The sequence below is a fragment of the Empidonax traillii genome, unplaced genomic scaffold, assembly GCF_003031625.1.
Source record: "Empidonax traillii isolate 1590-97213 ecotype Southwest subspecies unplaced genomic scaffold, ASM303162v1 scaffold322:size1131127, whole genome shotgun sequence".
NCBI lineage: Eukaryota > Metazoa > Chordata > Aves > Passeriformes > Tyrannidae > Empidonax > Empidonax traillii.
This window is the reverse complement of record NW_020955515.1, coordinates 319514-340902: the sequence shown is the minus strand read 5'-3', so window position 1 is coordinate 340902 and position 21389 is coordinate 319514. Positions and strand designations below refer to the sequence as shown.

General features: G+C 49.7%; 3 protein-coding genes across 7 annotated transcripts in view; 1 reads left to right on the top strand and 2 right to left on the bottom strand.

Annotated features, from left to right (window-relative positions):
• Positions 1-572: 572 nt before the first annotated feature.
• ZSWIM7 (zinc finger SWIM-type containing 7) lies at positions 573-11686 on the bottom strand. Of its 2 annotated transcripts, none has more exons than XM_027891551.1 (6): positions 11668-11686; positions 10285-10382; positions 8511-8532; positions 5620-5722; positions 1201-1305; positions 573-875 (listed from the first exon to the last, which is right to left on the bottom strand). In XM_027891551.1, the coding sequence occupies exons 2-6, from the start codon at positions 10358-10360 to the stop codon at positions 759-761; spliced, it is 423 nt and encodes a 140-aa protein (XP_027747352.1). In that variant the 5' UTR covers positions 10361-10382; positions 11668-11686; the 3' UTR covers positions 573-758. The 2 variants fall into 2 exon arrangements, with proteins under 2 accessions (XP_027747352.1, XP_027747351.1); XM_027891550.1 differs by lacking the exon at positions 11668-11686 and adding an exon at positions 11286-11387.
• On the top strand, positions 11387-15272 carry TTC19 (tetratricopeptide repeat domain 19). Of its 2 annotated transcripts, none has more exons than XM_027891546.1 (10): positions 11387-11573; positions 11704-11783; positions 11924-12034; positions 12630-12668; positions 12888-12944; positions 13069-13130; positions 13637-13731; positions 13931-14085; positions 14363-14525; positions 14947-15272. In XM_027891546.1, exons 1-10 carry the CDS (start codon positions 11387-11389, stop codon positions 15078-15080), a joined length of 1083 nt encoding a protein of 360 aa, XP_027747347.1. In that variant the 3' UTR covers positions 15081-15272. The 2 variants fall into 2 exon arrangements, with proteins under 2 accessions (XP_027747347.1, XP_027747348.1); XM_027891547.1 differs by having other exon boundaries at positions 11553-11573; positions 14950-15272.
• A 1130-nt stretch (positions 15273-16402) lies between these two features.
• NCOR1 (nuclear receptor corepressor 1) overlaps positions 16403-21389 on the bottom strand; it is a 58802-nt gene continuing 53815 nt past the window's right edge. For all 3 annotated transcript variants that reach the window (XM_027891544.1, XM_027891543.1, XM_027891545.1), the window contains 5 exons: positions 21128-21270; positions 20511-20564; positions 19950-20171; positions 19475-19657; positions 16403-19280 (listed from right to left, as the gene is read on the bottom strand). In XM_027891544.1, the coding sequence (XP_027747345.1) occupies positions 19093-19280; positions 19475-19657; positions 19950-20171; positions 20511-20564; positions 21128-21270 (790 nt within the window). In that variant the 3' untranslated portion in view covers positions 16403-19092. The remainder of the gene's footprint in view (positions 19281-19474; positions 19658-19949; positions 20172-20510; positions 20565-21127; positions 21271-21389) is intronic.

The following is a 21389-nucleotide window of genomic DNA, read 5'->3' as shown; positions in this document are numbered from 1 at the left end:
TACATACAGAATGCTTAATTTACCACCCACACATCCTGGCTCAGCCTGTGCCCCGTTATTTCTCGTGGTGAGGGGTTCACACGGTGTCTCATAGGAGGCCACACCGCCCTCGAGGAGGACGGGGCGTGGGCAGGGAGCCAGAGCTGGAAGGAGCTGGTTCCCAGCTCAGTGGCTGGTGTGTAGATGGGGAAGCAGTAGTGTCCTTCCCCCCGTGCCTGGCATGGAGAGCCTTGCCTTGCCCACCTTGCAACTCGTCTGAAAAGGGTCATTTTAAAGCACAGCAACCGGGGTGGTGCTTCCAAAGATCCTGTGTTACAGCAGAAGCACAGACCTGTCATCAGTCTCAAGATGCTGGGGACCCCCTGCCCTAGTCCCTGGTACAGGTTTGACAGTGATGGATCAGAAATTGCTCTGAGCAGCCACCTGCAAAGAGCCAAAGGAGCTCCTTAATTAGTGGATCACCAAGAGACCTGCTGGAGCGTTTGCATCCCCCCATCACAAGCACACGATATTACAGATTAGTTAAAACATCTTCAGAAATCCCAAGAACAGCCTAATTAATGAAACAGAAGTCAACACAGGCTTCTTACCATTTATTAATTAATTTATCAGTGCAAAGCTGCTAATTAATGTCACGCTTGGCTGCAGCACAGTAAGAAACCTGCCAGCCACCATGAGAATTTGACAGCCTTGCAGATATGAAAAATACACTGCCAGGAGGGTACACAGAAAGTACATCCCCAGGTGATCCAAATCCTTCATCCCTCCTCCTCTTCCTCAGCCAGCAAGACGCTTGTGAGCTGCTCCTCAGAGACAGTGAGCTCCTGGCAGGCTCCCATGGCCTGGCTGAGGTACACGGCGAGGATGTGTTTGCACTGCAAAGGTAACAGGAATGTCGTGCTCTGTCTGGCCCATCCTGTCCAGAATGGGTCTAATAAACCACACGGTTCCCTCCTGGCGTGCCAAGCCCTGGCACAGGTGGTGCTCTGTTTGCCCCAGTTCTGCCACCAGGATATAAAGTAACCCAGGGATGTGAGACACAGAAACGTGTTCTGGCTCCTGACACCCTCCCCTCAGCTGCGGCCAGCTGAGCCCTTCCTCACTGGCACCAGGTGAGCTGCAGCCCTCCCTCAGCCAGATTCCATGTGGGATCAGAGCACAGCCCTCCCCCCTGCCCCCTGTCTGAGGGACAGAACTCACCAGGAGGCTCTCGCTCTTCTGCAGCACCGAGAACCCAAAGGCAGGACATGTGCAGAAGTGGCAGGAGCTGTAGCAGGTGTAGAGTTTGCCTGAGCTCCCAAGGACCTGAAACGAAAGCAGCCAAAGGGTCAGAGCAGCATTCCCTTTAAATTCTCTTGCTCAACCTGGGCCTGGGCTGAGCCCTCCCAGCAATGATTCCCAGCTCACAGCTGGCAGGTGGCACGGGACGATTGTCCCCAAACACTGCAGTGACCCAGCTAATCCTGAAGCTCCTCAGGTTCCCCAGGCTCTCTACAAGCTTCTCTCCCCACAGGTAAGGAAATGTTCCTGCACCTCTGCCTGCACAGAGCTCAGCTCCAGGGACTTTGCCGCCAAGGGAGCAGCAGAAGGGCAGTGGCAGCACTCCCTGATCTCCCAGCCAGCTGCCAGCCCCAGCACTGCCAGACTGGGGAAGATGACAAAGGCTCTCTTGTCACACAAAGCCTAGTTGTGGATCCAGAGCCACCATGGGCCTGGGGATGGAAGGAGAGCAGCAGGGAGCCCTTGCAGTGAGGCCTTTCCTTTCCTAACCACCTCCAGCGGCTGGAGGCTGCGAGGGCTCTTGCTGTTCTGCTCCCAAAACCAGCTGCAGCTACTGGAATCCAGATTTGTCTGAATAAACAAAGTTGAAGTCTCCAGAGAAGAAGCCTCCCTGCTCCATCTCTGGTTTGGGAACAGCACTGCCTCCTTTTCCCACGTGCTGTTCCCCTGCCAGGCTGGTTGTTCTCCTGCTGCACCAGGGACACAGGGAGCAGGCAAAGGGGTGAGGGAAGGTTTGTTCCAGCACAGATAAGCAGACAAGCAATTTGGGAGCTCCTTGCAGCATACAGGAAAGCCAGTCTATAGATTATTTCTCTTTGGGTTTCTTCAAGACTGGAAAACAGCTTTTAGAAAGCTACTTTAGGAGCCAACTGCTCTGCCCTCTCCTGTGGCAGGGGAAGGATCTGCACATTGCACAGCCTGGGCTCTGAGGGCACAACACACCCCTCTCCCACACCAGGCTTCAGACTCTGGCTGGATTTGTGGCTCACATACACCTAAATCCAAAGATAAACACACAAAAAGTGCAAAGCCAGTGGAGCTCTGCAGAGTGCTGCTCCCCTCCAGGACATCCCCAGCACTCCAAGCCCCTCCAGAGGAACATCATCCCTCCCAGCCCAGAGCTGCACTTGCAAGGGGAGCCTTCTCCTGCCCCCTGAAGCTCCCTCTGCACCCTTTGCCCAACATCAACACCCAGTTTAGGCTTTCCCACAGAAGTTTCTATGCCTCAAAATCCCCCCTTAGTCCCAGCAGATCCAGGACACAAGACTCACATTCCCATTTCAGTGGAAACCACTCTTTTTTCAGTCTGGCCTTTACCCTGGGCCCTCCTTGTACTCCAGGCTGAGTTTGTTTCACTTGTGATAAGTTTGTTTTCCCCGAGCCCCTTTGATTGTTTTTTTCCAAGATGAAGTATTCCGATGGTGCCTTTCCTTCAGAAGTGTTTTCCTTTGGGGAGGGGGGGAAGCCACGGACAGACACTGCTGGATTTGGGCTGAGTTCAGCGTTCCCCCATCCTGACCCAGATGGCAGGAACAGAACACAGCTTCTGCCTAATAAGGCAGAGTCTAAAATCCAAAGACCAAGACAAAAAGGTGCCTCTGTTCTGGGGGTGCTCTCCTGGCCCTGACATGCAGCGAGATTTCCTCCCGCTGCCCTCATCTCCAGGCATTTGCTGGCTGCACAATGAGCAAAAAATCCCCTTGGTGGTGCCCCTGCCAGGGTGTGGGGACACAGGAGGGTCAGCTGAGGCACCTGAGGCAGCTCCTGCTGCCACCAGCACGCACAGCCAGGCAGCACCACAGTCTGTGCCAGGGCCCGACGCTCAAACCCCACACAGCTCTAGGAAAGGGATGGAAAAAGACATAAAAAAAGAAGAGCCCAATGAAAGTGCAGGATGTGAGCAATGCAAGTGGCAGTTGGCAGGAGGGCTAAAGCACTGCCTCTCCCCCTGCCCATTGGCTTCACTCCACAGCTCAGCATTCCTGCAACGTGGGCAGAGCTAAAGGGAGCCCCAGCTGCTGCCTGGCCACCACTCTGCACTTCTGCCAAAGCCAGCACAGCTCCCCCATCAGCCAGATCCACCATCTCTGCAGCAGGTCAGAGTTAGTTATCCCTGACCTGGACTCAGTCTGCAGCACAGGCAGGTGTCACACAGGCTCTCCCGGGGTGATCACAACTCCGAGGTGACATCAGCCCTTGCACACTCCATCAGTGCTACTCCTCTATAAAGCAGCAAGGGCAGCAATGCCCAGGCATTAAAACACAAATCACAGCTTTCACTTGACTGAGAGCTCTTTCTTCTCCCATCTCAGCTCCTGAGGGCAAGAGCTGCCTACACTACAGGCTGCAGTCCTAGGGCCTGTCTGAGCAGAGCCTTCTTCCCCTGAAGCTTTACCTGAGATGTGCTGGGTGATATGGAAGTATCAACATTTCAGATTTGGCTGTTAGGACCCAAAGGAGTTTCACAACAGGACCAGCCTCAAAGAGTACAGTTCTCCAGATCCACCTCACATTCCAGCTCAACCACATCTGGGTGCAAAATTAAAAAGGGATGACTGTGGATGTGTCCAGGCAGCCATGGATGCCCCCCTCTCCCCAGGTGCACAGTGCTGGGCTGCATGTCTACACCACACACACATGGAGTGGCTCTCCAGCGCAGAGTCCCCACCCAGAGTTTCGGTTTCTTTGGCCCCAGATCCTGTTCCTGTCCCTGCTCCAGCCAGTGGCCTCAAGGGAGGCTCTGCTCTTTGTTTCTGCATCTCAGACAGCTGCTGCTGAGGAAGAATTTCACAATGGGACCAACCTCACACCCCCAGAGAAAATATCTCTCCAGATTCCTCTGCTAATGAACTCATCAGCGTGGCCTTAATCAGCAATCAGGCTCCACCAAAGAGGAATGCTGCTGGGAAGCACACAGGAACCTGCAGGCAGGGACTGCTTCCTACAGCTTTGTCCTGCATTAACTCCTGCTGAGCAGCCCTGACCTCCCAGTCCCGGGGTTCCTTCTCCCCCTCTCCCTGCAGAGGCAGGAGGAGAGCAGTTCTGACGCTTGCTGTCTTTCAGTGTGTTGATCAAGCTGTTGGGGCCATCAGCAGTTATGAATCAATGCCCTACAAAGCTCTGCCTTGTCCTGCAGGGCCTGAGGAAGCTCTTCAAGGGAGTGGGACCATTCTCTGCCCAGCGGTGTATTCAGACAGGCAACAGCAGAAAAAAAGGAAAAGCCTTTGAGCATTCAATTAATTATTGAGGCAGCTGCTGTCTAAGGGTGCTGGAAGCAGAGCTTCTTAGGCTTCACCAAATATCCACAGGCAAGCCCTCAACTCAAATCTCAGGCTGTGTTCTTGAGCACTGTGTGTTCATGATTCATGGCTCTCTGGAGGGGCCCTGTTCTCCCCAGGGCCCCAGAAGCGATAAAGCCTCGATGTGCAAATCCAGCCCTGAACATGTGAGAAATGTTTGTGTCATTACCCAGGCCTGACTTCACAGCTCTTCTCTCACCCTAAATGACCCCAGAGCATCTCAGCACCTCTGCTGGGGGAGGGAAGGATATTTAGAAATGTCCCTCTCGGCTGCTACAACAGCGAGCAAAGAGATTCCCCCATCTCTGGGGTGTGAAAAGCACAGCCCCAGGCTCAGCCACGGAGGGGCTGAGCTACCTGAGGAGGTCAGGAGTGCTATGTGGGAATTGGGTGCTTCACCAAAATCTCTCAAAGGCTCCTCTTTTCACCCAATGAGCCTCAGCTCCACCTCCCATCCTGAGCTGGAAGAGGAGGTGGATCTTTAGGGCTAAGGTGAGCCCTTCTCCCTGGAATGCCATTTTATCAAGATGCTTCTGTGATTCACAGATTTGGCTACAAGTGAACTAGAACGAAACCCACGGATTTTGGCCTGCATCACTTCCTCCCAGGCAGCAAGGATCCTCCTGCCAAGCAGAGGTCAAGAGGTTTGGTGTGCAAGAGGGAAAGCAACGCAGTGATGGCAGATAACACTCCGTTGTGTAGAGTTGGTCAAGAGGAAGAACTTCCTTTGTTGGATAGGATGAGAGTAATAAAGCAAAATTAGCAATCCCTGGAAAACTTCCTTCTGACTGTGATACCCACAAACACATAAATCATCTCTGACTGGCTGGGAGCCACAGAGAAGATGGCAGTGCACTGTGCTGTTCCAATTCTAGTCCGTGGCTGCTGCTCTCCAGTGTCACTTCTGGAGTTTGTCAAACACTGATATTCTCTCTGTGTTTATCCAAGTGCCCTTCCATGTTCTGCAAAGTCAGGAAAACACTGGCTTACAGTGCCAACTGGAAAGCATCAGAAAGCAAGGCTGGAGAGGAGTGTGTACCTGGTACAGGGTCCTTCCACTGGGGGACGTGACTCGGGTGACAGAACGTTGATCCACCAGATCCAAAGCTGGGACAGCACATGGGCCAAATATGAACTTCAGCCTGAAAGAGAACGTGGCTCTAGTGAGGTCACACCACAAAAGGAGGCCACCTGGCTAAGCCTTAGTCCACAGACACGGCCCTGTGGAGCCCACAGGGGCCTGTAGCCAAAGCAAATAAGATATGGTGGCAAAGAGAAGCTGCAGGAAGGAAATCCCAGGGGATGCAGCTGAGGTCACAGACAAAAGGAGTGTCACACACAGAGCCCCATTACCCCTGCTGCAGTAACTGGGAAAGTGTCACCTGAGCACAGCAAGGGGATTTTATGGGGAGCAGCAGCGGAGCACAGAGAGCCAGACTGGCCAAAGGGGCTCTGTGCTCTGGGACAACTGAACTGTACATCCAAGCTGTCCTGGATGTGTTGTCCTGGATCAGGTGACTCAGCAGCTGGCCTTGATTCCCACCTCCAGTCATGGTCCACACATCATGCCTGGGAGCAAGGAGAGGGGGAGGATGGTACAGAGCTCCTGCAGCAATAGGAAGTGCAGCAATGGGGCTCCTTCCTCATCCCAGGGAAATTGGTTTAAATCCGAATCGAATTAAAATCGAATGAGTCATTTTGTAGTGATGGAGCCCCCTCTATCACAGTCACAACTGAGGGACAAACTATTCTGTCTCTACCCACCAAACTGCATCAGGAGGAAGCAGGAAACTATCAGGGAATGACTTCAGACACTCCACTGCACATGGAGCCACCCGATAGCAGCAGTTTTACATCTGTAATCCAGCTACCAGCGGGGCTCAGAGACAGCAAAGTTGTCCCAGATAAACACCCAGGGGCAGCACGAGCTCATGTCCCTCCACTCCACCCTTTCTCTTTCCTTCCAGGCAAGGATGCACAGCATTTATGGATCAGAGAGTGCCTGGGATGGGGCACAGACAAGGCTAAGCCAGGTTTGCCCTACAAACATTTCTTCCTCCCTTCACACAACTCTCCTTGGCTTTGGCGCTGTGAGGCAGCCCCATGGAGGCACCCTCTGGTGTCTCTGGCCACTGCTGTGCTCCCTGCTGTAAAATTCCACACCAGCAAGTGGAAAACAAAGAGCTGTGAGTGCTTAAGGCACAGCAACTTCCATCTACACACTCCCTGCACATCCCTGCAAGGAGGATTTATCTCCTGTTGATGCCCTGCCTGGGTATTTGATAAGCTGTATGTTAAATATGGACATTTGCACCTTCAGCCTATTGTCCAGACAGCTCAAGGGCTTCAAAGTAATTCTAGACCTGCAAATCCAGCTGCTCTGAGTGTGTTCCAGATTGCTCGGGGGCAGCTCAGTTAACTCTGCAGACCTTTCATCCGCTGAGGAAAATCTGTGTAGTCTACATTAGTTACAAGGGTAAACAAGAGGAAAGTCAGCAGTGATGAAAAGATAGCCCAGAACACGAGCAGGAGACGGAGGAAGGTTTCCAGCTCCAGTGAGGACACACCAAGGCAGAGCCCTGGCAGCCCAGCAAGGCTGACCCACAGCTCTGAGTCAAGCTCATTGATAACAAGCCAAGCAGACAGATTGATTCCAGGAAGACCAAAACTCCAGTTGCACAAACTCAAGGCAATAAGGACTGGCTTCATCTGAGGGCCGAGGAGGTGGGTGGGGGAACGCTTAAGTAAGACATTCCTTAATGATTAGGCCTGGGACTATAAAGGGGGCTGAGTTTAATGAGTTTCAGTAACTCTTTCAAATTTAGGGAATTCTTTTCTCATGTATATAATTCCATCAGTTTAACAGGAAATGCCCAAAGGAAATTCAAGGACTTTAGAGATTTGGAAGATATTCAGAAATTAAATCAGAATACTTCAGAGCTGGTGCTTACAGGGGATTGATGGAAATCTGGCTGCCAAGAGTTACCACCTTACCCTTATTCAACTTAACATGGGAATTTCTTGCCTTCCCTTTTCTTTTCTGATGAGAAGGAAACAAAAAGAGACTTATCAAATCTAATCCCACCCTTCAAAGGCCATTGTGATCCCAGGAGGGGGAGCCAGCACACCTTTCACAAGTGTTACGTTAGATAACTTTAACACAAAGGGATTTTAAGGCCTGAAAGGGTTCCTGGTGATCTCATCTCCTGGCAGGCAGGAGCACACACTCAAAGATCAACCTGAAAAGTCTCTTTTCACTGTGACACTGCCTTTTCTCCACCTTCAACACCAGTTAGTGAGGGCTGATGTCCAGAAACATGGATCTCTTAGAAGGCTGCTCAGGAATGACAGAGATGTTCTCAAGCTTCAATCAACACAAGGGTGATTACACCGACCTGAGACTTCCCCCAAAGAGAAGAAACCTCTCAGGGTAATCTTCAGGTTAACAGTTCCCTGGTGCAGGGAGATGATCTGTTCACTTCTCCCTTTCTGTCACACATGCCCATGACTCAGAACAAGTGATCCCATGACTCAGAACAAGTGATCAGAACACTGCTGCTGTGCTCACAGTGACAGGGACACACAGGGAGATGCAGGGGGGTGAATCACCCCGAAACACAGTCCACACTCACAGAAAGCTCCTCCTAGATCTGAGGGTGGACTCAGAGCTCAGGTTAAAACATCCTAGGTTTAAATCAGAGCAGGTCATCGCAGGAGATGCAGTGATACAGAGAGAATGCCACGAATTTCTGGACAAACCCTTGAGATGGTCTCTCTGAACCTGCATTTCCAGCAAAGCCACGCAGCAGTCAATGTTTCACGCAGCACGTGGTCAAACACAGGACAAAACCAGCAGTGCTGTGATGAGAGCTGATCACCAACCGCCCTTTCAGGACACCTGGGACAAGCACCGAAGCAAAACATACTCACCCCAGCAGCAGCTCATCAGGGACTGCAAGAAAGAGAAAAGGAAACGTGATTTTGCTGCATTTCCCTACTGTGAGAAACAGCACCACAGGGAGGACAGTGTCTCCCTGAGGTATCCCCAGAGGCCACACAGCACTGCAGGGCTCTAACCATCCTCTCCAGCCACCAAAAAAGCAACAAGGAGCAGCAAAATTATTGCTATGGTAGTGCTAAGGCATTTACCAAGCACAGCAATCACAGCCCCAGGGATTAATTTTAACAAGAAATGCAGAAGCCCACAAGTACTTTCTTTTACGATGCCCTACTTTTCGAAGCACACAATAAAAGCCAGGAGGCCTCCACATCTTACTCTGTCGCTTTAAGAAGTTGGTTAAAAATACATATATATTGTTTTCCCCGAAATTCTCTTGGCAAGAGCTGAGAACTCAACTTTAAAAATGTTGTTCTTTTCCCAGCACAGACTCGCAGGGCGCCACCAGTTTATGGCTCTTGATGCAGCACAAGAAACATGATGTCTTCACTTATTGGAACTTCTTGTTAAGCTGGAAAGTTACACTTCAGAAAACCAGAGTGTTTGTTGTACTAACAGCTTAGGCTCTGCTTGTCCAATCTGATCTTTCTCTTATCACCCATGGGACTCGATGCACTGTGTCTCCATATCCCACTGGAAGATTTGGATTTTTTTACTTTAAAATCCTTTGTCCCAACAATTAAAAATATTCTCTACGTCTTGCACTGTGGGTTTCAGTTTTCCAGCTCTATTTTGATCCTCCAAAGGGATCGATCAGCTTGTTTCCACAGCTCTGTCTCAATGTGTGCCTTAGCACCATTCTGCTTGGAGGAGAAATACACCTTTAAAGGAATGCTGATTTTTTTTTTCCCTTAATTTGCAAGGGCTTTTAAAAAGCTCTTTTAAAAAGCCACATGTAGATTTTGGATCTGCTCTAACCTGACAGGAGCCACACTGCAAGTGTGCCAAGAAGCTGTCACTGGGGTCACTCTGACACTTCAGACATGAAGTGTCTGCCCATTCCCCACTCCCACACAGTGCTCAGGCAGGCTTCTCTGAATGCTTATTTGGTTGCTTTTAGTGCAGTTAAAAATAGTCCTTCAACAGACACTTTCCTCAGGAAGAGCCATTCTGTGCTGCTTATCAAGTAAACACAAACATTAATATTCTCTCAGCACAGATTACAGAGCCACGTTAGCAATCCAAAGTGCAGGGAAGGTAATTGCTCTTAACTAGCTGCTGGAATTGGCCAGGATTTCACTGTTGGCTTATGCTTGTTTCATTCAAGCAATGGGAAATTGTTCCTTGCCCTGGGATCACCAACACACCCCCCTCTGCTGGTCAGTCAGGCAATGGGATCAGGTTTAGGAAGACTTTCCTTTCTGCTCCAGTTTTGAAATTAAAATTAAAAGCAGCATTACAGAAGGCACAGCAAAATTCCTGCCTAGAGGGATGTAAATTATCATCCCTCGAGTGCAACCACATCCACCAGAAGCTCTAAGAGGCAGCATTACCTTAAGTACCACATTCAAAGGAAGTGTCCAAACCTGTCTAGTTTTTGAATTTGACTTTGAGAAGGGGCTGCTCCCCATTATCTGTGCCTCACACCCCTTTGTGTTGTCTCCACACAGGGATACAAAGGTGAAGCCCATCCCTGAGGCAACAGGGCCTGCAGAGGATGCAAACAAGGGGTGGCCAAAGCCTGGCTCTGACAGTGGCGTTACTGGCCACTGCCTGCTGGGATCATCCCGCTTTTCCTTTACATACCGTGTGAGGTCTCCTGAAAAGCCTTTTTGATCTCTTTCAGAAGCTCTTCTGCTACTGCTGGCAAGGTACTGCCCATCCCACTGGCACTGGACTCATCCCTGGAAGCGAGACAGAACAGGAGAGTGGGAAATCATTAAGGTCACTGTGGATCCCATAAACCAGGAGGGTGCATCCAGGCAGTGCTTTATCCTAATCCAGCAAGGAGGCCAGGGACAGGCATCCTCAGCGACTTGTAAAATGTGGTTTGCACACGTTCTGGGAACACGGGATTCCTCACAAACACGCGGGTCTCTCTCAGATGCTCCCAAGCATACACAGGTGCCATGGAAAGGACCGGGGGCACAGAGATGGGGAAAGGGGAGGCTGTGTCTGGATTGTCCCGGTTCCCTGCACGGTTCCGCCGGGCTTGGCTGCCCCGGGGGATCCCTCAGGGAATGGCTGCTCTGCACTCCGGTCCCCAGGGGCTCCCGGGGCTATTTAGAGCCGCCCGTGCTGGGACAGCGAGCCCGGGTCACAGAGCCACAGGATGGGTCAGGCTGGGAGGGACCACAGGGGCTCGTCTGGTCCCACCGCCCCGCTCGGGCAGGGCCATCACGGCACAGGACTGTGTCCAGATGGTTCTGGAGCATCTCCAGTGAGGGAGACTCCACAGCCTCCCTGGTCTCTGTTCAGTGCTCGGTCACTGCACACTAAAGAAGTTCTTCCCCATGTTCAGGTGGAACTTCCTGAGCATCAGTTTCTGTCCCACTGCTCGGCACCCCCGAGCAGCGCCCGGTCCATCCTCTGACACCCACCCTTTTAGATATTTATCCACATTAACTATGTCTCCTCTCAGCCATCCCTCCTGGAGGCTGAACACCCCCGGCTCCCCCAGCCTTTCCTCGCTGGAGATGCTCCGGCCCTCCCATCGCCCTCGCTGTTCCCGCCCCAGCGGCTCCACGTCCCTCCTGTCCCCAGGATCCGCTCCCGCTGGGCGGGGGGTGCAGGACCCCGTCCCTGACCTGCCGGCGATGCCATTCCCACAGGGAGCGGATCCCGCTCCAGCGCCGGGGCCCGCGGGTGACGTCACTGTCGGCGCGCGCTCTTAAAGGGCCCGCGCGGGATGGCGGCGGTGCCGGGGGCCTTGTCCCGGCTGCGGGGCCTGTCCCTGCTGCGGCCCCGCCGCTGCCCCGCCCTGCCCCGGCCCGCCTGGCACCGGGGGCACCGCGGCGGCACCACCGGCACCGCCACGGCGTTGGCGCGGCCGCGCTGGGCCCGCCCGGCCGGCGCTGCACTGGCCTTCCTGGGAGGTGAGGAGGGCGGCGGTCACCCATCCCCGGTGACCATCACCCATCCCCGGTCACCCATCCCCGGTGACCGTCACCCATCCCCGGTCACCCCTCCCCCGTGACTCCATCCCCCCTCGCCCTGTCCCCGCAGGGCTGTCGCTGTTCCCCCGGGACGCCGAGGAGGAGGAGGAGGGCGAGGACGCGATCATCCTGCTGCTGAAGAGAGCCAAGGTGAGGCGCGGGGCCCGCGGGCGGGCGGGGCTCGGTGCTGACCGGCCCCGGCGCTGACCGGCCCCGGCGCTGACCGGCCCCGGCGCTGACCGGCCCCGGCGCTGACCGGCCCCGGCGCTGACCGGCCCCGGTGCCCCCAGCTCAGCGTCATGAAGGGGGAGCTGGCCGAGGCCGAGCGGCTCCTGCACCAGGCCCTGCGGCTGTCGCACCAGGAGGACAACAAGCAGGCCATCGCCTACACCTACAGCGTGGTAAGGCCTGCGGGGCACGGGTGCCCCTGGGGAGGGAGGGGTTTTGCCGGGTTCCGGGGCCGCGGTGCAGCTGGAGCGAGGAGCAAAAGCAGCTGAGTCGAGGCTCGTCCCTGCTATTGTTGCCTAAACTTCTAAGACTCAATTTGTGAGTTTTAGAAATCAGGCATTGTTTAATCGGTGCCGAGGGCACACCGAGGTGTCTCCACTGCAGCTCGTGTGTCAACATTATGTAATTATTCATTTTTTTGTTCCCCGCACGCCTGTTGCGTATTCATGACACTTCACAACGCTTGTTAGCAAAGATGCATATCCTTATAAGATCTCTGAGGGTCTTCACTGAGGGTGTCGGTGGCCTTCTCTGTCTGGAGCCCCCCAAATTTCTAAGTGACTGCCTTGTGAATTTCTTCGGGATAGGTACCTGGTTGAAAAGTAACTGCGTGTTGCCTCACTGCTTGCTTGCTCTTCACTGTTTCTTTAAATCAGTTGCCTGAACTGTCAGTAGGTTCCATGTTGTAAATTCTGTCAGTTCTTGTTACATCTCTAAACCCCGACACCACCACCTTTGTGGAGCTTCAGCGCTGTTTGTCTCTTCCAGATGGCGAACGTGGCCTTCATGCAGGGACAGCTGGACAATGTGAGTAACTCCGGTTTTTCGCTCCGAATTTTAAGATGTTGACATCTCGAAGCTGTGGCATGCTGGGACAAGCTGCAGGCTGAGAGCTGTGTTTTCACTTCTAACTTGATGCACAGTGTAAATGCCACCAATTTCAGACAGGTCTCTCCAAGCAGTCTGCCTGTGGTTTGTTTTAAGTACCATCATTCCTTGGTATCCTCTTCAAAATTCTCGTTTCAGGCAGAAAAGCTCTACAAAGCAAGTATGAGCTATTTGCTGGCAGGGGACATGAAGGAGGTATGTTCTTCTGAGAAAGGCAACAAGATAGGGATGTTTAAGGTCTTAAACTCTCTGACAAAGTAATGTTTCTGTTGGGGAGGTGCAGGAAGAATGACAGTTGCATTGTGTGTCCTCCTGGCAGGATGACAATGCAATCCTTGAGATGTCCCTCAAGCTGGCCAGTATCTACGCTGCTCAGAAACAGTGAGTTCCCTGCTAAAGGCATCTTTTGCTTTCATTTCAGCTTCACAGTGGCAGGGGTGGCCAAGCAGAGGCTCTTTAAGAAGAGTCCATGAGGAAGCTTTGATGTGACAAGACACCATCAGCTCAAAGGTTCCCACACATGTATTTGCCTGCCCACTGCTGTGTAGCACAGCGAGGGGCAGAGGTAGCCATGAGAACTGAAATCCACACCTCCCTGGGCAGAGGCTTTTGGAGATGGTGGTGGCTGGTGACTTGTAGCCTCATTTTTCAGGGAAGGCTCAGCATGGGTGGCCTGAGTCAGCCTTGGTGGGGGGGGAAGGGGGTCCTATGCACCCCCTGGATCCCCTTGCCCATGGGTCAAGAGAAGGGTTCTGGTCATGATAGAGAGAGCACTGACGGGATGCAGAAGGAGAAAATTAGCTTTGCAGGCCCTCTAGAATGAGGGTTTGAAGGTGTTCACATTTATCCCTGCAGGGATGGAAGGAGCTTTGCTTTGCACTTTGCAGGGACAAATTAGCCGTAGCTGGGTACCAGTTCTGCATCCTGACCTTAGAGGAGAAGATTGCCAAGCAAAAGGACTTGCCTGAGGATGTCTTACCAGGTGGGACTGCCCTGCCTGCCAAAGGCTCCTCATTATCCTTTCTCCATATTCATATCCTTGATGTTGTTTTCCATATTGCCCAAGCACCACCTCCGTGTCAATCCATTGTCTTCACCCTGCATGAGCTTCCTGCTCTTGTAGGACGGAGAATCATGCTTGATCCTGGACAAGTGACCATTTCACTCCTCTCTGTCTGCAGCTGAAGAAAAGGCCAACACCCGTCTCCTGCTCGGGATGAGCCTGGACTCCTACGCCCGGTACCTCCTGAACATCAACCAGCTCCCAGCGGCCCAGAAAATGTATGAGAAGGCTCTGCAGATAGCAAATGATGTTCAGGGAGAGACCCATCCACAGGTGACTTGTTCTACAGTGGCTGGACCAGTAGAGAAGGAAAGGCTGATCTCTAGGGAGCTTTGCTGACGTCCAACAGGCCCAGCACTAAGTGAGGCTGTTTTCCTGCCGGGAAGGACGAGCGTGCAAGTGTAGAAACATAAGGCACTTTCTCACTGAAAGCTTCTCTGGGAAATGCTGCTTTATTATTAGCGTGACAGGTGATGAATGTGATGCTTCTGCTGCCTCAGACTGCTGCACAAGTCCTGCTCTGAGGCTTCCCATTTCCATCCCGGTGCAGACTGTGGTGCTGATGAATGACTTGGCGACTGTGCTGGACGCTCAGGGGCACCACGACGAGGCCTATTCCTACGTGAAGAAGGCGGCAGAGCTGGCCAGGCAGACTCAGCACCCCGAGGAGCACATGGTGCTGAATAACCTGGCAGCAGTTCTGATGCACAAAGGTCAGTATATCCATGCCCAGATTGTCACTGTGCTCGACTGTATTGTAGCATTGGCTTTGCATGCCTAGTTTTAGTTTAGGCAGTAGGTCTGACTTTGTGAAAGCAATTCAGACCAACTTCAGCTGCTGACCCAGAAGGTTGCCAGGGGGGTCTTGTTTGTCTTGTCCTCTGTAACTGGCTCCAAAGGATAGAAGACGTGGATGAGATTTGTTTCCATGAGATATTAATGCTGATGCAGCACCTTGTCCAGTCCATGTTGCTGTCCAGCTCTCATAGGTGACAGTCCCCCAGGATCTTTTCTCAGTCTCTCTAGTTCTTGATGTGCTCCAAGCAGTCCTCGTCCTTTGCACGTGCTCAGCTCCAGGAGGGGACTCTGGAAATGGCTGATGTATAGCCATGCCTCTTTTCCCTCTTGCTACAGAAGACTTTCTGCAAGCAAAACAAGTGTACAAAGAAGCTCTCAAGCAGGCACAACAGAAGGGGGATGCTGCTTCTGTCCAGCATATCCAGGAAGAATTAGCCGAGCTGGCCAAGAGGAGGAAGGGCTCCAAGTAAGTTTGGCCACGGAGTCCAACCTTGAGGTGGCCCAGGGCAACAAGGGCTGGTCAGCACGAGCAGCCTTGGACCAGCTCGGTGCAATTCTCCAGGGGAGCGGCAAGGAGGAGTTCAAGGACTGCTAAACAGGAAGGGCTGCTACTGCCCAACAACTTATCCCAAAATAAAGGTGTGAAATCTTGACTATGTGAATTTGTGGTGCAGAGTGACCCACTGTGCTAGTGATTTAACTCTGACTGCCAGCAAAGGGCAGGCCTGGCCTGGTATTAATTCTTGCAGTTAAGGAGCAGTTGTTTGCTCCTCCTGCCTGTTCCAGAAGTGTTCAGTTTCAAAACATGGCTGTACCAGAGCAAGTCACGCAAAGGAACAGGCAGGAACTCTCTTTCCATGCTGGACAGCACAACAGGGGCTACACTTTTATCAGTGCTACAGCTGAGTGTGTCTGAACATCAGGAGAGCATTTCCCAGGCTGTACCTGCACTGTGCCAGAGCTGTAGCTCTGTGTCCTTGTCAAACAGGTTGCCTGAAGATCAAGGGTATTTCTCCAAAGCACTGAGCATCCAAAGATAGAACATGCCCTCTCAGGGGAGGGGTGAGACTGTTACCAAAACAGAGCTGCTGTCAGAAATACAACACTTGGCTCCCTTACCCCAGTGGAGAGCACACGGAGTGCCAAAGCTGTCCTCCTTCCTTGGAGAGGTCAGTGTTAGAATGCTGAGGCTTCCTGCTGGAAAAGATGGTATGTACAAACCCAGCTTTGTCAGCTACATCCCTTCACGTGAATCAAGTATCAACAGCTGCTTTATACAACAGAATTTTTCAGTTCTGCCCTGCCAGGAAGCCTAATGTTAAAGACAGAGGAGAATTGAACCAGAAATTATCAAATCCCTATTCAGTTAGGGGGGCACAATTAACTAGTTCTGTCAATAACTAAGCATAATTTTAACCTCTCAGTTGTCAGAACTTCAGCTGGCTGGGATGACCCTCAGTGTTAAATGCATAATTTTTAGTTCACTTCCAGTAGCAGCTTCAGCTCTGCTGAACTTTGAGCTAAGGCATGTGGGTTTTCTGGAGTAAAGTCCACTGAAGCTGAAAATACTTCAGTCATGTACGTCTTTGTTCTCAGCAAGCTAGGAAGTAAAAATACGGCTGTACTGACAGAAAAGCTCTGACACATCAAAGCCAGCCTTTAAAGTTCTGGTTTTAGTTCTGAAGTGGCAGCCCTGGGACAGGAGCAGTGTTAAGTGGGAGCCCTGCAGCACCCCTGAGGGCAGGGTCTGGCTTGATGCTGCAAAACAAGAGGGAGACACAGGAAAAGCAAGTGGAGAACTGATCCCCTTTATTGATTGGTCTGAATCCAGAAGTCACTGTCTACTGAAGACATCGTGTGGAAATTATGATGCATGGGTTTTTCAAGTCTTAAATGATTTCATATCAGAATCACGAACCATATCAAGATGAAAGCATTGTGAAAGCGCTGATCAGAAATCAGGTAAAAATTTGTAGTAAACTACACTTTGTAAACATGACTTACAAACACCTTCCTGTTTGAAACAGGGCAGATGTAATTCCATACTTGAAGATTACTGGAATTGTGGTAAACCCTAACTTAGGCTCTGGAGAGGTTTTTTTTTTACACTGGAGAAGTTAAAACTCGGATAACAAACAAAAAAGCAGCAACATTTTATGTGCAAATGCCACTCAAGCTGTATCTTAGGAGAAGGTGACTATCCTACTTTGGATATCTTGCTGCTGCTGCAGCAGTAACATGAAGCTCTGCAATGAACATGCTATACTTACTGTACAGGTAGCAAAGACATTTGTCTGTACATGCCTCTTTCACATTGTATTTGTTACACTAAGAAAGTGAGAATAAGTGAGCTTAAGAATGGAACTTAACTCTCCACTCCAAATTAAAATCCACAAAAAGGGCAGATCAACTCGTTTTCCAGTACATGTTGCTGTGGGAACAAAAAAGAGAGTTAAAATAAGAGCACAGGTCTACAAACAGGATGAAAACATCACTGCTTCAAGCCAGAAGGGTAAAGGATGGGAGGATGAGAGAAATCTTTCTTAGAGAAAGACTGCAAGGAGATTTAAGACTGCCAAAGGATCTACTCTGATGCAGTGTTTAAAAAAGGTAGCAAAATAATTCTGTCTTTTCAACACAGTGTCAAGTTTCCAAATGAGTTCCTTTGGATTTTTTTTTTGTTTTGTTTTGTTTCCCACACTTGGGGCAAAAAGGCCTTCCTTAAAAAGGACTGCAAACAAATTTGCTGTTGATAAATAGTTCTGTGCTTCTTCCTGTTTGTAACTGGACCATCACAGTCCCTCCATAGGATGCAGAGCTCACGTGGCTGGTTACACACTGCATGACACCTTCCACACAACAGGTCACAAACACAGCCCTACAGTCCAAATATTTTCACGGGAAAATAACTTCAAGGCAAAGCCTCTGCTGATCAATGAGATGCAAAAGCAGTTTGGGATCTGACAGACCACGCCACCTCCCCCCAGCTCAGTGCTATCTGTAAATCAGTCCTTCCACCCCAGAAGAGTTCAGTTCACTCCCTGAGGTCAGTGCAGCATAAAATAAGATGCTCCTGGAGATGGATGTCGGGACACCCTGTGATATCACTAACCAGATGTGTGTGAACACGAGCTACAAGCATACCAGAGCAAGCACTGAATGATTAAGGAGACTCTCCTAGTACCATATACAATTTCAAAATAAAAATCACCCTTAACAAGTATTGCACACTTCAGGAGTTAAGCCAAGCATTTGTAAGGACTTCCAGCAAAAGCTTGCTTACAGGGACAGGGACTGGGACACAGACTTCAAAATAATTATTACATAAAGACTTTAAAATCAGGCTGGAGGAAGGTAAAAGTCACAGTACCTATTTCAGACTGGTTGTAACAGAAGCCAAGTAGCTGACTCGTGTGTCGCTCAATTATTCTATAAAAGCACTTTGTTTTATTTAAACTTGGGATGTAGAGGTTTTTCTTCTTAAAGGATTTATCAACCCACCCAGAGCCTCTTCAGAAAAACCATTTGCTGTGGTTTAAATATGACAGTAAAATTTAGTAGCCTGTTTTAACTGCATACAATGCAGAAACAGAAAACACTAAGATAGGCTTTTGGGGCACAGTTAAAATTCCCAGTGTGCATAACAGTGAGGTATGCCTCCAGAAGCTGTTCTTTTTGTTTCTTTAACCTTTTAAAAATGAGCCATAACATACCCATGCAATAATATTTCTGCAGTGTTGCTAAAGAAAACCAACTGCACCAAAAATTTACAATGTGGCAGAATTTCAAATTCAAAAAGAAATATATCATCTTATTCCAGCGAACCGGACTATTTTAATGTACAGAATTCACTAAGGGGTCAGTCTTAAAAATCAACATTTTCACAAGAGCTTGAACACCACTGAAAGAGTGTGTCTAGGGGAAAAAGAAAAAAAAATATATATAAAAGCACAATGCCTGCAGGAAGTGGCACGGCATTAAATGGGCAATGATGGTTGGGAGGCTGGGGTTCTGGTTAGGCTAGGCTGAGAGGGAGGCTAGGGTTATGAAGAGTATTCTACACTGGAGAAAATGCTTAAAAAAAATTACAAAATGACCCCCAAAGTTTAGGCAATGATTTGAACATAAGTACACCAGATACTATAGCAAGGGAAAAAACACTGCAAAAAGTACTCTCTATTTACAGAAGAATGATTTAAAAGACATTATGGTTTTCTTTACAAATAGATGTAGAGCAGGAATAGTCCAACATTTTTAAAAACTCTTTACATATTTATCTTTAGTAAGTCAACCTTCTCGACCACAATCCTCCAACACACAGCCTGTGCAGAAGGCATCGAACGGACTCTCCAGCAATTCTTCATTGTGTGGCCCTCGCTCTCTTGGAAAGTCTCTGTGGGCACAAGTCAAAAATAGATTTCTTTTTTTTTTTGACCCGCAAATTAAAAAAAAAAAAAAAAAAAATTAATCTGCATAGTTCAGTCAGTCATCACTGTCAGACAGAGTCTCGTATTGTGCTGAAAGCAGTGGTGCAGGCTCTCGCTCCCAGATCCTGTTCTGTTGGTGAGTGGTTGCTTGGCTCATGGCCGGGGGGGCACAGGCGATGGATGTGGGGGGGGTGCTGCTGAGCATCCTCATGGTCAGCGGGTTGTACGGGAACTGGGTGGAACCTGCAACAAAAAGGCAAAAACAGGAGCTGGGATGAGAGGCCTGTGTAAAGCCAGGCTGGTTTTGGTTGCGACAGCTATCAGAAAATCCTCATGCACTATATAAGCCAATACCCAGTGTTACGGTGGGTCGGCGTCTGAGCTTTCTACAAACGCTTCATCTCGTTTGGGAAGTTTGAAAGAACCCCATTCCTCACCTGTTGATGAAGGCCTGTCTTCCCAGGCCCACACTGGAGTCTGTCTGTGGTAGTCCCCTTCTGAATGTACAGATGAGACAGAGGAAGGTCTTTCAGTTCCCAAATATCCCTGTCCAGGAATCGGAGACTTTGACTTCCTGCTGTTGGACTTGCCGATGAGCTTCTGCTTGCTGACTCCCCCTCCTGGGAACAGAAGGCACACATTTCACAAAAACTGCATTTTAGCCTCTGTGTGTTTGTTTCTCTAAGCTATCACGCAGCACAGAGGAGCTTTAGGTGTCCAATACACCCTGTTCCATCAGTGCCATCACAGGTTCATCCTCCTGAAAACCCAGGACCGCAGAGGGGATGCAAACACCCCCTCTATCACTCCCAGAGAAAAGGCAGCGATTTTCAGTGACACCGAATTCACTCACACCCTTGATTTATTTATTTGAAGACCATGGGCTATTTAGGAGTTGCAGTAACACCTCACCTGAATTGGGTGATGGATTGGCTTCTTCCCTCCGTGTCTCGTTGCTTGCCGGTACCGCAGCCCCGGAGGTGCCTGGGGCGACCGCGATGGATTGGGACATCACAACGCCGTGTTCCTCGCTCTTGTCATCGAAGTTTCCCATCAGTGCTTTCCTAATTATGTCTTCCAGACCCAGATTACTGGCAGGATCTGCAAAGGAATGACCCCTCGAACTGACTGCACCTGGGAGAGAAAAGAAAACAGGGAAAAAGGTGGGAAGGGAGGCAAAAAAGGTCTCAGAGAAATTACAAAGGGACGTGGGGAAAGATTTTAGAGAGAGGCAGAAAAGTGGGGAAAAAACAAACACCATTCTTTTTTAAGTTCCCATTTAAATATTTTCTGAAAGTTTGGTCATTTTGCTTTTCTCTACAATGCAGGAAACCAATTTTCATGTATGGTATTACCTTTTACATTTTCCTCCTCTCCCTCATTTACTGGACTCCCCAAAGACTATAAATTTAAGATACTACATTAGTTTACCTTTTCTGAAGCACATCTTGTTTCTTTTACCCAAAAACTTACCTGAGGTAGTGACTGCTGGCAAATTGAATATTTCAGTCCCTGGCTGAGCAGTTGCTGCAATTAAAACACAACATTTCACTGAGTTTTTCAGTACTGATGATCACTAAGTTATCACCTCTAGCTCTACTGCACAAGAAAAAAACCCTAAAAATGTAGTTCTGCTATCATATTCCACCATGCCAGTGTCCATTCCTGAAACTATATTAAAATGTCATTTAACAGACATAATCATAAGGGCCAAGAAAACACAGACCATTCCGTTTCCAGACAGCTTTCCAAAAAAGAAAATGTATAGCAGTTAATGTTGATATGAAGCAAACTACAGACACAAAGTTAATTAGAATGATGACAGGTTTTAACAACTTTCTCATTAATTAATGGTTTTTCATCTCTCAAGTGTTAAAAAGATTAAGTGTGACAGTCCTACATACAGCAGCATTTTAAAAAATCGAATAATATTCTGATTCTATTGGTCATAAATTATTATATGCATTTTATGTTCACAGATTTAGATTCATTCATATTATTTGAAATATATTTAAATCAGGACATCTGTGGATGGCAGTCACAGAAAGCATGAGCTGGAAAACTTGAGTGAAAAGGCAAGTCCTGCATACCCATGTCAGAGTCACCTCCACCAGATGAGTTGAGCTTTCGAAATATCTCCTGTTTCTTGGATTTTACCATGGGTGAAGTGTTCTCAAGTTTGGTGAAAAACGAAGGCAGGTAACTGATACTGCCTGGAGAGCGAGAGTCAGTCCTGCCAAAGAGACAGAACATCCAAGATGTCCATTTAAATCTTTCCAAAAGCAGTCAGGCAGAAACCACTAACACTGTATGAACACTGTGGTGCTCAATGATAATGGAGATTGTGGAAGC